Genomic DNA, 15,104 nt, shown 5'->3' with positions numbered 1-15,104 from the left:
GGCAAACAGTGTCATGGGACTGTTTTGCAAGTTGATTACAGCTTGAGTTGATTACAGTTTGTCAGCTATGGAGAAGGACACTGATGCGTAAGTACAGTCAGCTTCACAAAGTGACTTGCAAAAACCCAAAAAGACATGAGTCTGCACGAGAACTTGGCAGAGTGACAGACACGAAGCACCAGAGTGAGGTACTTATGAGTTTTGTAGATAAAACAGCCTTCACATTTATAAACCTGCAGATCCATCGGAACGGACCGAATTTTATGTTACAGTGTAGCAGAGAAGTAAGATACCAGAATACACTTATAAAATTTGCAAACAAGATCTACAATATTTCCACTTGGTTAATATGATCCAGCAATAGAAAAATCCTGAAAACTTTTTTTTTATTTTTTATTACTTCATTTTACTGTTACTATGTTGGATTTAACTTTACCAATATCCTCAATCATGTTACAGGCATATTGGAAAATCAGTTTTTGCTCAGGAATCATAAATCCCCATAACTCAAATTACTGAGATAGCGCGTTTTAAGCAATATGAAAATGGCAAAAGTACAAACTCTGGCTGTGTTGAACTCACATGCATTCCATTCAGATTAAAGATCACGTGTACATTGAGGAGATCACATGACTGTAATCATTTGACTTTGGTTCACTCTCCTTTTCTCTACAAGTGATGTTTTTTTAATCTCCTCCTACAGATGATCACAGGTGGAGTAAATGAAACCTTGTTGTTACTAAGCCTCCCACTGACGGAAGAGGAGGTGCTGTGTGTTACTTACATCAAACAATCTCTCTATGTACACCTCCTCATTGACCTTCTCCCGCAGCATGTCCTGGGAGTGACGAACAAACGTCACATAGCCGTCAGCAACATCCATCCCTGGCTTCTGCAGAGGACAAAAGGAGAAAAAAGCCATTGCTCAGACAACTGGGGCCTGTTTCAGAAAGCAGGTTTCACAAACTCTGAGTCTAAGCCTGAACTCTGAGATGACTAACCCTGAGATGGAAAACTCAGAGTTTTTGGTTCTAGAACAGCTCATCAAAGTTTGTTCAATCTGAGTATGCTTTGCTCTGAGGTGTGCTGTTAAGAAAAAAAGCCATCAGCAGTGGAGCTCCAATATAACAATTCATCATGGCTACAGCAAAATAAAAGGCAGAGCCTCCATTTTAATCTGGTGGAAGTAGATATTAATGAGCTATCTTTTATAAAAACGAGCCTGAGTCAGAGCAGGAAGAAGTGAAATGAAGTTAGCACCATAAAGTGTCAATCAGTGTTGTCCATTAAATCACCATTTAGGCCATAGTTTGCATTACATTTTAAATATATTTGTTCAGCTTTGATCTAACAGGGACTAAACACAGGGGCTACTGACTGAACATGAAAAATATCAGCCCACTCTCATTCACAACTTGTTAAATAGTGCCACTCCGTCAGTGATTTAGGAGTCAGACACTGACACAAAAGAGCACCCTTTACTGCAGTGTAGTGTCAATTAAAAATGTAACCAGACTCAGTCAGTTTGAAATGCCGCTGGTTACAACGTTACATAAGGAGCTGGAAAATCCCTATAGAGTGCGCAGGAGGGACAGTGGATGGGTCCAACAAACCTTTCACCTGGGAGCCCAGTGTTTGCTTCCCTGTGAATGTTGAGCCAAACCACAATGTTGATCTAAACCTAACCATGAGCTTTTGTTGCACAAGGAAAAAACCATAAATACGAGGTGTTTTACCAGTGTTGTAAGTTTATTTTGAAAAAGACTGTATGCATCTAACAAACAGAAACTCTACATTTCCTGTGAAAATGGAAGTGTATTTTAAAAAGACACAATGCATGTAGCACATGTAAATCGATCTGGCGTCTGGGAATGTCAACAACAAATGCAGGAGGATACTTAGTGTATCATATGTGGACATGAAAGTCCACTAACAAAGCAGCAAGTTGGGATGAGAACAAGTTGAAAATATAGTTAAAGATTTAAAAAATATATCTATCGATCTATCTCAAAGATATAGACACATAATGATAAGATGACAACCTATCCTGTAATAATGTGGTCGATGATTTGCCCTTGAAAAGAGTAAAATACAGTTGATTCAAAATTTTTAGGCAATGACAATCTCTCCTCAGCATTCAGAGGCTTTTTTTCAGCAACTTCAACAAGCTGTAGTAAATTTAAACACATTCACTAAAGTGCTGTTAAAACACATTCAGACTACACACAGCCTGTTAGAAAAAAACTCACTTTCAAACATTCTGTAGCTGCACGAAAGAGAAACTCAGGGTCTGTTGAAGAAAACCTGCCAGTGAGCAAGTTAGGTTCACAGAGTCAGTTATCACAGTAACCAATGCAGAGTTACCTCTTTTTTCTGGAACTGAAAACCTTTAGTTTCTCTCATGTCAGGGTTAACTAACTCTTCACTAAACCTTCTTCTTTCTGAAACAGGGCCTTGGTATGGTGTGAAAACACTATTTCATCCCATCTTACTGAAATTATATTTGTTAAACACATACAAAAACATCAATATTCTTTTAGAAGAAAATAACAGTAAAAAGCTACGGCAAATTTCTTCAAAGTGAAAAAAGTACAAGAATCAGTACAAAACCAATAACTTCATTGTGAATCCTAGTGGTGATGCCAAAGATACCAAATATGTCCAACTAAATGAATAATAGAAAAGAATGCAGAGGGAGTTATAAAAATGTTGCTTGTTTACTTTTTTTTTATCATGTTTTTTAATAGCAATGAAAAAACCATTAAAATGCTCTTTGAATTACTCTCCCAGCTGTTGTTGTTGGGATGCTATTAAACCTGCTGTCCATATTAATATTTTGATTTCAGTATTTTGCATTCAATTATCATCCTGAGGATGTCAAGATATGTTATTTTTGTTTTTGTATTTTTGGCACACTCTCTGCAACAGATAAAACAAGACTTAAGGTCTAAAGCTGTGCTAGCAGCTCCTAGAGGCTAAAATTTTCATTGCATCCCATCATTTCATTGTGTCGGACAGAATGAACAAGAGGCTGATAACTTCCTGAAAATGTGAAATGGCTCCAGAGGATGAGACGAGGGGATCAATAAATCAAAAGGGTTAATGAAGTGGGGAGCTGAACATGTTCAGCCAATTTTTATCTCAATCTGCCCATGTGATTAAAAGCTATCTTGTTCACGAGAATCTTTGATGCCCAAGGAAGGGTCAGGAGGTCATCAAACTCCTCCTCATCATCTCAAGGCAATTGAATCGAACGCAACTGGACTTAGCTGCGTTCGATTCAATTGCATTGAGATTACTATGACCTGATAAATGAGAATATCCACAGGCATCCTACTCATCACTTTTAAAGCCCTCCACAACCTGGCTTCCGCCAACCTGTCTGAGCTCCTCCATCGGTAGACTCCCTCCCGCATTCAGGTCTACTGATGCCAGCCTCCTGTCCCAGACAATATATATATGTATATATATATATATATATATATATACACACACACACACCCAGACAAAATGTCCTAAAGACTTTAGCAAATTTATAATTTTTCTCTATCACCACCTGGGGGTTGACATGTTATTGACATACTTCTGAGTGAAAAATTACAACTATTGGATAGATTGCAATGGATTTGATTGAGACAGTCATGCTCCCCTCAGGATGAATTGCAATAGCCTCTGACTTTTCATCCAGCGCCGTCATCAGGTCAACATTTCCCAGTGATGGCAGTGTCAGCAGCTGGTGTCCGGCCAGTTACCGGCCGATTCTGGGGGGAATCCTTCATCCTGACTCTCAGTCAAATCAGGCAACTGAGGGCAGCCCAACTTAAATCTTCCTGTGTGCTGAGTTTGGGCCGAAGCTGAGCCAGGTCATTTTTGATAGTGGCCAAGTAACATCGGTGTCTGCAGATGGAATCAGGTGTCATTCATTCCGAGTCTAAGCCAATGCCGGCAACCACACATGGCCCTACTTATTCCTTCTGGCATGTTGAGTTAGGTCCAAAGCTGGGCTAGGTCATTTTGGCTACCTGGGTTTGATTTGTCCTTTTGTCAAATATCTGCCAAACTGACAACCCACCAACTGAAATTTGGTTCAGTGCTAATTAGCAAATGTATTGCATTGCCATTGTGAGCATGTTAGCATGCTAATGTTAGCATTTTGCTCAAAGCAGTGCTGTGCCTAACTACATCCACTCAGAGTTGCCGGCATGCCTGTAGACTGTATGGACCTGTACGCATGGAGCATGTTTGTGCCCTCAGATCAATTGTTTTTAATGTAGACGTATGGTCGGTACACTCCAAAGTGAAAGGGATGCTGTTGTGGCACACAGGCATTCCCAAGCACTATGCCCTGAGATAGTTTGGAACGTAGCAATGCATACCATGTCATGTGATGAGCAGCAACCAATCACAGCAAGCAGATATCTTCTCTTTATTCTGTAAATACCAATCTATGATAAATATGGTGAAGAAGTTGTTTGTTTTAGTGTAAGGCAACTCTAAGCTTTACATCTGTCTGACAGACAACATTTTAGGCCAAATACACACTTAAAAAAAAAAATACCTGGAAGAAGAGCAGCTCCAGACTTGGGATTTTTGGTAAGTAGGCTATGATATGGTGCTTGTATGGTCATGTAGCAACTTCTGACGCGACCTAGCTGGCACAGAGTAGGCACAAGAGAAGCACCCAGTGCCCGAACTTGCATTTTCCAGGTGATTTAAGTGTGGTATGTGTCTCTGCCCCTTTCTCTCGTGAAAAGGTACATTAGGTGACAAATGCATTTCACATCACTTAAGTTAAAGCAAATTTTACATAAATTCAAAAAATTAAATTAGATCTTTTTCTATTGTTTTCAGTTTTCATTTGGAGAAATATCCAAAGAAATGTTTCATTTACAAGGATGAAGATTCAGGACCACAGGGCAGCCGTGCTCTTCAGTCAGCTCCTCTCAGAGTTCGGCTTGGCTGGTAAACAACACTCACAGTCTGGGCATGTGCAAAGTGAATAGGGGCACTAGGGACACTCAGTTGGGTTTGATGGGGAGAGCAGATTGTTAGGAGACCTGCCATTTTGACATCTAAAATATTCACAGAGGACAATGCATTTGTAACCCGCACTTTAGCTCTCTTTCTTACATCAACCATTTTCAAGATAAGATAACACTCTACAAACCTTTTTGCCTCAGTTTCTCTCTCCTTTCTCCAACTCATGACAAAAAGTCACGCAAAGAACTCATTGCTAACTGCTCCTAAACTTAGTTAACACATCTGCAATGACACTTACAATGTGCAAATGAGTGTCTTTTTACCAGTGAAACTCTAATTTTGTACATTAAGGACACAATTAGCGTGCTGGGCTGGAAACTGCGACCCCTGCCAGTGTACACAGTGCCTCGTCAAATTCACTGACAAGGCATTAATTTGAAATTTGGCATGTTGCTACAGCCTAAGTGTTGGCAGCTAATACAGATCTGATGCGTACACACAAACATACACACACACACACACGCAACCCACCACCGCCACCCTGACAGCAGAATGGGCATGTGTTGTACAACATGGCCTCAAAATGTGTACTGCACAGTGAGCGAGGCACGAGGCATGGCTGCCTGTCAGTGTCTGGCCACATGCATATGAATGGACATTTGGGGGGGAAAACATGGGGACATTTGATGTGGAAATATGACAACCAAAGCCATCTGGATTATGATTCTACATGTGAAAGCATGGTCAAATATTTGTACATGCACAAGAAACAAACACACACGCAGTACTGGGGAACAAAATGCCTTCATTCTAATCCTTAAAAACATTTTAAACTTTTCATTTGAAGATTTAAGAGAAATGTAATTGACCAATGGTTGTCAGTTTACTGTAACATTAATTCTAAAGAGGTTTAACTACTGAGCAAATTTAAATTAGTTTGCATAATAAAATAAAATGAAGCCATTAAATTCACCTATAATTTGAATAAGCAAACACATTGTGTAGAAATCTTAAGTGCCACTATTCTATTTTTTTAATCAACTTAAAACATTCATTAACATAGAAACATTTATCTATAAGGGATCCTTAAACTGCTGTTTTGTATTGTAAAAAAACTGTATAGATTGGATTAACCCCTGGCTGCTGTGCTGCCCCCAGAAATTTTTCATTGGGGTAGCCAGATGAGGCCACCAAAACCAAAATCCTTAACTGTATTTCATTAATTCAATTATGCTGTTAACGTATATAGGCGAGTTGAAAACTGTGTCAATATGAGAGTTAAGGAATCACATACTGATATACTTTGGTTTCTAATTTTACAGTTGTTTTATTACTAATTATCTGATGTGCATGGAGTAATACCAGCACAGGTAAAATTTTGAGTTCCACAGCAATCCTGTTTTAATGTGTTATGTATTCTGTATAAACAAGTGTAGGCAATGGATTGTTCTTTAAATAGGCTTGTTGTCAGGCCTGCCATCAGGGCAAGTCAAGAGCCCCATTTTCATGAAGCAGTATGGTATGGTTCGGTTCAGTTCAGTTTGGTACGCTTTTTTTCCATTTCCACTGTATAAAGTTGTGGATGGTACCAATGGAACCGTTCCTTACCGTCCCCATTTTTGGTCACCCTTCTGGGATACCTAGTAATGAGTGGACCTTCTAGCGTTTACATACTGTATATTTCCAAATAGTCGCCTGGTGGCAAATAGCTGCCGGGCACCTAACTGTGCGTTCCCACCAAAAGATTCATGAGCGTCATAAGCAGCCAGCAGCCATTCATTTTCAATGAACACTCGCGACGAAGAGCGTCACTCGCGTCAGCTGCAGCAAGCGACCGCGGGCAGCGCGATGCCAGCGACCTGAGCGTCAAGCTTAAGTTGAGAGAAGCTGAACTTTATGCAAATGAGCAGCGCCACCACCGAAGCAGTAGCGAGCAGCAGCCAGTTGCAGACCGCGAATATTCTCAAGGCAGGACAGTGAAAGAAAGAAAGAGATCTTCTGCAGTGCAGCTTGAAAGCCCCGCCCCTTGGCAGCCTTCTGCAAGCCCTGCCAGAGCTGCCAGGCAGCGCAATGCCAGCGACCTGAGCGACCGCTGGCGATTTTGAATCTTTTGGTGTGAATGCACAGTAATAGCTGTCGGGGGTTTGACCCCATTTTGCATAATGAATAAATAAAGGTGATATATATAATAAACGCCGGTCCGATTAAACGCCCAGGCGATTATTTCCTCATTCATTGCCTCATGGCGATGGCTGTTTGCGCTTTTACGAACGGGTCGGTGGTGAAATGATGCACATGACTCGTGCTACGAATGGACAGACAGCCACATATCTAAAACAGGTAATACATCTGGCTACATCTTTCCCACATCAAATATCCGTGATCACCTACACCCGCGTGCGTAAAAGCGCACAGAATTCCGTGTTCTCTCACCGCGGATGCTGTGATTTGATGGCCCGGTACTCATTGTAGCCCACTCTTATAAGACCCAATAATAATAATAATAATAATAATAATAAGTTACTGTGGACCCATATGCCATGCCTTTTCATAAAATTACCAGAAGAGTTCGCTGAAAAACAGTTAATGTCAGCCTGAAATCCTCACGTGCGTCCCCGGTGAAAATCGCTGACATGCATGGGGAGTACAGCTTCTACAGGCTCGCCATAGCTCACTGTCAGGACTCAGGGACCAGAATTCGGGATGGTGGACCGTCGGGATGGCGATATTTTGGTGTAGCGGCCTGTAACTGTTGGTTAAATGGCCTGTTCGGATGGTATTCGGATAACTGGGGCTTTACTGGTATAATGCAATAGCACCACGCAGCGGTGAAACCCGTGTACACGTGTACACGAAAACAATGACCCACTCTAAATGTTTTTGTACACGAACTCACCCCTACATTATACAGTATTTTTGCACTAAAAAACATACTGGACAGGAACTGTAACCAAATAATGGCCTGGTACAGGTTGGTGCAAAAAAAAAAATAAAAGTCTTGAGCAAATAGCCCCTGGTTCTTTTAAACGCCTGGGGTCAAAATTGATTTTGTGAACTAAACGCCCGGGCTACTATTTGGAAAAATACGGTATATTAATTTTGACCAGGGTGTTATGAACTGCATATATTCTAATCCTCTCTTGGAGAAAAAAAAAAGCAACGCTGAGCGCCAATCCTGTGGGCTAAGGTAACACAAAACCCCTGAGCTTGCCTGACAAGGACTAAATGCACAAACCCACTATTTTAAATATCCCATGGAGAGAGACTCTCACTGCAGCCTGTCCTATTTTGTTTTGAAAATGTTGGTGTGCAACCCCGTTCTGTGGGTGATAAACGAGGTGCAGGCTTCTCTCTGTGTCACCGGTGAAGAGCCCGGAAATACAGTGAGTGCTGGACAGAGCAGTGAGTGACAACAAAGCACCATAACCCACAATTTGGTTGGTGTAAAAACAATGGCAAAAAAGTTATTTCCTGTCAATTCACAGCTCAGGAGACTGACTCTTCAAACATTATTTTACCCTAGAGGTGAAAGAAGGCGACAGATCTGTTTGTAAATGCAAAAATAACTGTGCGGGGCACTCTGTCGAGGCACTGCAGCACAGCGCTTCCTATTGGCACGATAGGTGTTACTTGACGCTCACCATATGACGCGTTGCGGCGCTGTGTGTGTTTTCAGCTTCACAATTCAATTTTGATTCTTGATACCAAAATCAGTTCTTAATGTTATAAATAGAAAAGGAACACTATTTTCAGGCTCTTATTCCAGTGCACCGTGAGTCATGTCATCTACTCATGTTATTTCATTTATTTACCTTCCTCACTCATGGAAATTAAAGCAGAATTGATTTTGTGGCTCTGTTTAGACAGATGACAGCATAGTGACTTATTAAATATGTTAAGAAAAGTCAACATCTTTCTCAAACCTTAACAGAGTGCTTTAGTAGTCAAACCTAACCTAAAATCTCAAAAGAAAAGCAGACATAGATAAATGCATGCACACCTGTCTCCTATAAATGCAAATGCATTGATTAAGACATTGAGGCCTTAACAACATAGACACACATTAAAGAGAAAGTAAGTAAGTCTCACTTACAGGTACATCCACATACTTTGAGGCAGCTTTCACCTTGACATAAAGGAGAGAGAAGTGAGTGAAAAAACAGTCAGGACTCCAGCTGTGGCACCATTTTTCAGAACAAAGGCTGCCGTGGTGAGACTGTACAGCCTGTAGTTCAGTGCTGAAGTGGCAACAGTGACTCATGTGGTGATTTTAGCTGCAAAAGTGCACTCACAAATTCAATAACCTGGCTTTTGTAATATTGTGGGAAACCAGCTGAGGTGTTAAGCTATTTGGTGCTCAGGAAGAAGTCAAAAAAGGTCAAACTGTATTAAAATGACTATTAAAGAATAAAGTTGGGGTGGGTGGGGGGTATTCTAATTTGAATGCATTTTTGTTAAGATTGTGATTCAACAAACAAGATCCAGAATAGATTGAACGGGAGAGCTTTTGCTGAGGGCCATACTAAAATCATGGTATCTCATGTAATGCTATTAAAATAAAGACCATCATCAATTTATGTACACATTTATTTAAGAAAGAACCTTAGAAGTTAACTCAGAAAAATCAAACATTTACAACAGTTTTGAATTCTAATGCTGCATTGTTTTCACTTTTAATCAATAATTAAAATAACAGGGATACACTGTAGGCTTGTTTCAAAGTAGTTTTATCACTCATGGTCATCTGTTTCACTGCACTGAAAACTTGTCATATCTCCAGATGAAACTGGTGAGTATCTGCCAGAATGTGTTTTAGAAAGAAGGGGCGATGGTGTTGGAAGTATATTTGCTACTTACTGTGAAAGATAGGAAGGAAGAGAAGAGCGTTCCCTCATCATATCTGGAGAGCTTGGCTAACACACTCTCGAGGATGACCACAAACTGAGAAAGAGGAAAAGACGAAAAAAGCAGTAGTGGAATTACTTAACTTATGGAAATAGTCTTCATTCTTCTACAGTGTGGTTTAAAATACAACTGTATGTCATATTGTCTATGTCACCCTAAAACCATGTATCTCACTTTTTAAAGATTTTCATACTTTCTAAAATCAGATTAAGATTACAGGCTCCTCTATCCACTGAGAAAATACTCCAGTATCTTTCTCTTGTTAGATATTCTTGTTGTTTTTTGTCTCTTTGTGGTCATTTCAGTTTCCTCTAGGCTCTCTGTAGTTATTGTGTCTCACTGTCATTGTTTGAAGTGTCTTTGTAGTTATTTTTTGTCTCTTTTTGCTGGTTTTGAGTCTGTGTGTGGTCATTTGAGTCTTTCTGTAGTAGCTGTGGGTCTCACTGAGTCTCTCTGTAGTCATTTTGAGTCTCTCTGTGGTCGTTTTGAGTTTCTTAGTAGTCCTTTTGACTCATCTTAACTGCCTTTGTAATTATTTTGTGGAAATTATTGTTGTTTTCAGAGTCACACCAAGGGTTTTGATATGCAAGATGGTTTTAGAGGCGAGGGGGCCCATGCCAGCAACAGATTTAATGCTACATGGTGGATGTCCAAACACAATAACCTCAGTTTTATTGTCATTTAAGTTGAGATGACTTTGGCTCATCCAAGTCTTAATATCAGCCAAACAGGCCAGTAGAGGGGTTAGTGAGTCCTTACAATTTATATTTAGAGGGAGGTAAATCTGTATGTCATCTGCATAACAATGAAACGATATATTATGCATACAAAAAATGGAGCCCTGTGCTTGAAATATAAAATACACAACAATACAATACGTCTACAGTGTAAATGTATGCCGTAGTGTTCTGTACCTTAGCTACTAGCAGAGTTATCATCTCCTTCACCGTCTCTTCAATTAGGTTGTCAATTTGGGAATGGTATTGTCTCTACAGAGGAAAGAAAAACATCATGTTACTCATCTCATCCACACATAGCAAACCTATCATAATGTGACATTAAAGGGAAATACTCAACATTTTTATATTATATATTAGTATCATATTTATATTCATTTGTACTGAATTAAGTTTTTTCTAGTCTGGACAGCCCTGGATTTGCTTCCTGTCTTTATGCTAAGCTAGGCTAAACACGTACCAGACCTACCGGTTGCACATAACATTTTTATCACTCTTCTCATCTTACTCTGGATAACATGGGAAAAAAAGCACATAGTATTACTCAGAATGTAAAGTTATCCAGATAACTCAGTAAATTGGCCTTTTGGAAGAGGTCACTTTTATAAATGCTTGTTATTTCAACATTATCTCATTTAAACACATTGTTATTTATTTCAACCAGAAATTCATAGATGGAGATTTAACCAACTAGATCATGAGAAAAAATCTGCCAGATGAATACGTTAGCATTGTACATCTCTGCAAACCACAGAAATGTTACATTTGTACACTTCATATGTATCGTATCAGTGTGACACCTAGGCGAGATGCTTGCCAAGCTGCAGACCATTGTTTGAGAACAACAAGGAACAAAAGGGGCTGTTTTATACTGAGTCATTACTGCGTTTCCAGCCAGGAGTGTGCCACCAAAAAACCTGTATTTTAAGACAAAACAAGATCTTTTTATTAGCATAATCCAAGTGGTTTTTGTGCCAAAACCTAACCACAAGTTTACCACAGCGTTGATGAAAGCTTCAACGTTTTTGCTACATAATAGTGCACCAATGTAAGGTATCCGTGGTTTGCACAATAAATTTACAATGCCAACATTAACTCTGTTGATTAGATTGAAAAATTCACCCAGGATAGAACGGTAGAAAGGAGAGAACTATGGCTTGTGTCATTTGCCATGTGTCTGAAATCTTTGCAGGGCTGGCATAGGACTAATGGTTGCTACAATAAAAATTACTGAATAGTTGTAAATAGTTGAAAATGTCCAAGTAGAGTAAGCCATATTTTCATGGAACAACTGCAAAGCTGCTCTCCTTTAATACAGCCAGGCTCTACAGTGCAGCATTTAGCTGTATATGCAAGTGAACATTGTGAAATGTGACAAAGTTTGACATCCAGATTGGCAAGACACTCTGAAGAATCTGACCAAATCTGTTGTCTCTGCTCCCTCTTTTATTAATAAAGCTAAGTGTATAACATTTTCAGGTAGCAGCTTTTTATTTTTAACCGGCACTGATCATCGCTTTCAGTTTGAAATGGTTAAAATAACAAATGATGCTGGCGGAGTAAATCAGATTAAGATCAGATTAATTCTGTGAGTAATTTTATGACAGGTGAAATTTCAGTCTGTCTTTTGCTGGGTTTGGGAGCTCTCTGCAGGGAATGTCTGCCCTCATCATTTGTCTCAGTCTTAGTCTAAGTCTTCTAAGTCATATTACTTAGTATTTCTAAATCTATGAAAACAATGGGTCTAATTCATTAAATGTTAGTAAATGTGTGAGTAGATTTGCACATTAAAAACCTTGGTACTAAAAACCTACACCGGATTCATGAACACCGTGGCAAACTAGGATTTGATTAAATTATTTTAGGTGGAGTGGAGTTGTGAAAAAACATTTTATTTTCTTCTGTTAGGCCTGAACGGAGGTCATGGGTGCTGTTAACTCTGTGTCCTCTGTTGTAAGAAGTTAAACGAAAATGGTTGGATATGAAACTTGAAGCTCTCTGCTGCAGACGAGCGCTTTGCCTGAATCATCAGAGAGATCTCTCTGTCAGAGGAGACGGGGACATGACTCCACTGGAGCAGTCAACAGCAAACTCAGAAGGTGAGGTGATATATGTGTTATATTAAGTGTTAAATCGTTATACATTCTGACAGCCATCACTGATAGCTCAGCGTTTGGTCAGTAACATGGGTCTCAGTCTCACCACTCAAACAGAAGATTAATTTGTGGAGTTCTCTCTCCTGAATCAAGTGTGAACGAGTTGCCAGAAATGTAGAAAACACATGTATTAAGTCGATTTACATAACTCATTCATGTTTTAAAGAAACCTTAATTTGAAGCTTAAATATTAAAATTTAGCTAAATGTGTGATATTACTAATCTTTTGTCATGTTCAATTTACATGTTTCAAAGGCATCTGGGTATTTTGAACATAACAGAGCACAATATGAGTTAAAATTGCAATTTCTAACAATGACAAGCAATATTTATGTGCATTGCTTATTTACACAAGCAATAGCCTACAAGCAGTCAGAAGCAGGTGTAGATGTTGTTAGTACCTACTAAGTCTGGAGCTACTAACATATTGCTGAATGCTGAAATACATGTAAATTTCCCTCTACAGTTAACACATAAACTCATTCTGCTCAAGTTTCAGAGCCAATAAGCGGATTGCATCACATGAGTTTCAGGAGTAACATTCTCCAGATAAACTTTAATTCATACATCAGTAACTTAAACTGATCAACATTATAGTTTTGAGAACCTTCTGTATTTGGATTGAGTAGCTCAGGAAAAATAAAATGTGCCAGATTTAGTAGCTATAGCTGTTAATTCAATGTGTCAGATACATATGAAATCAATGTTACATATCTTTTGCTGCACTGTATGTACAGGTATTTATATACTGAGCATCTTTGGCAAAAACATTTCTTTCTTGATGAAGTCAGGTTTATCTCATTTCATTTCCATTTCATTGAGTGTACACTGGGCTGCTCTGTTGTTAGGCAAATATAAGTTATTGGCAGTATTAAAAGACTCTAATCAGGTAAAATAAAAAACAACAAAAAATTTGATTGGACATCCCTACTTTAAAGCGGTCAACAGTGAGAACGTTTTGAAGTTGGCAATATCAATACAGTATATCATGACATTATTTTTGAGAAATACATCTAATTACTAAAAAAAAACCCACCACTGAGGACAATGTAAGCGTCTACCAGTCTATCCAGGAAAAATTTGGGGGAAATTTGACTCGCTAAAATTTTTTGAGGATGTTGTGTTCCTCCAGCTGTTCTAGAAAGATTTCAGACTTGGCAGAGGCAAGCAATATCGTCTTGCATTGCAAATGAACTGGGATATTTTGGGGGAAATGAAGTTTTGATTTTGAACAAGAGCACTAACACCACACAAATTGTTTACAATAATTTTATTAGGCATAAAAAAAATAAAAGAAAAAAGGGTGTGACTTAAATGTGACTTCATTTTTTTTCCTTTTGTTTTTAGATTTTGTAGATTTTCAGATTAGAGTAAGCTTAGTGCAGATAAATACCACACACTTCTTCACTTACACACTACATAAATAATGTATGTAATGCTCCAAAGTGCATACAGTAACTGGATTTTGCAGTCAAAAGTCATTATAAATCAAATCCCTAAATGAATAAATGTTGAAGGATTTCAGCTGTATTCTGTTAATTTTTCTTTTGAAACATTATTTTTCATTGATTAATCCATTTCTTTATCGTTTTATGCCTATAAATGCATTACATTGTTTATTTATGAAATCTTTTTTCCTGTTAAGCCCTTTTTCTTAGTCGCATGTAAATGAATGAAATGCTATAGAACCATTTTCAGGACCTTCCTTATAAAGCAAAGCCCACTGAAGGACTTTGGGATGATTACTCCTGCTAAAGAACTGCTGTCATGGAAACTCAGACGCAGTATCACTGCAAGGAATCCTTTTGTTTAGCCTTGTAGCACCAACAGAACAGTGAAGGACTTTGCAATAATTAATTCATTGTCAGTAATTGGTATCAGTCTCCAGCTTCTGTGAAATATGAGCTCTCTCACTTCTACCCCATGTATATTAAATACTATCTACACATATGCTAATGAAATCCAAACAATTCAAGTGGAGGAAGACAGACAGGGAAAACTGATGACTAATTATACATTTGGGAACTGGAGGGTGAGATTTCAATTGAATTCGTAGCCACACTTACCCAGTCTCTAACAAACTTTCACAAGACACAGAGAAGAAAAATAAAGCAGCAGAGAAGGAGAAAGACAGAAGTGACATAGCACATGTAAAATGATGTGAATACTGCAAAGGAAGTAAAAGACAAAGAAAGAAAGAAAGAAAGAAAGAAAGAAAGAAAACTGGAGTATCTGAGGAACAAAAACTTAAAAAAGACCATTCACAAATAATTTACTCTCATTCAGCTCCAAAGCATAGTGATTATTAAATTATATGAGATTTAAA

General features: G+C 38.7%; 1 protein-coding gene across 5 annotated transcripts in view; it reads right to left on the bottom strand.

Moving 5' to 3' along the window:
* The window catches only part of cadpsa (Ca2+-dependent activator protein for secretion a), a 278,770-nt gene that overhangs the window by 43,503 nt on the left and 220,163 nt on the right, over positions 1–15,104 (bottom strand). For 4 of the 5 annotated variants that reach the window (XM_078172289.1, XM_033625614.2, XM_078172314.1 and 1 more), the window contains 4 exons: positions 10,800–10,874; positions 9,838–9,921; positions 9,074–9,106; positions 785–892 (listed from right to left, as the gene is read on the bottom strand). In XM_078172289.1, the coding sequence (XP_078028415.1) occupies positions 785–892; positions 9,074–9,106; positions 9,838–9,921; positions 10,800–10,874 (300 nt within the window). Of the gene's footprint in view, positions 1–784; positions 893–9,073; positions 9,107–9,837; positions 9,922–10,799; positions 10,875–14,844; positions 14,860–15,104 lie in introns of all 5 variants that reach the window. The other variant, XM_078172262.1, reaches the window with a different exon arrangement.

Source organism: Epinephelus lanceolatus, chromosome 1 (assembly GCF_041903045.1).
Source record: "Epinephelus lanceolatus isolate andai-2023 chromosome 1, ASM4190304v1, whole genome shotgun sequence".
Classification (NCBI taxonomy): domain Eukaryota; kingdom Metazoa; phylum Chordata; class Actinopteri; order Perciformes; family Serranidae; genus Epinephelus; species Epinephelus lanceolatus.
Note: the sequence above shows the minus strand (reverse complement) of the source record. Positions and strands in the feature narration are given on the sequence as shown.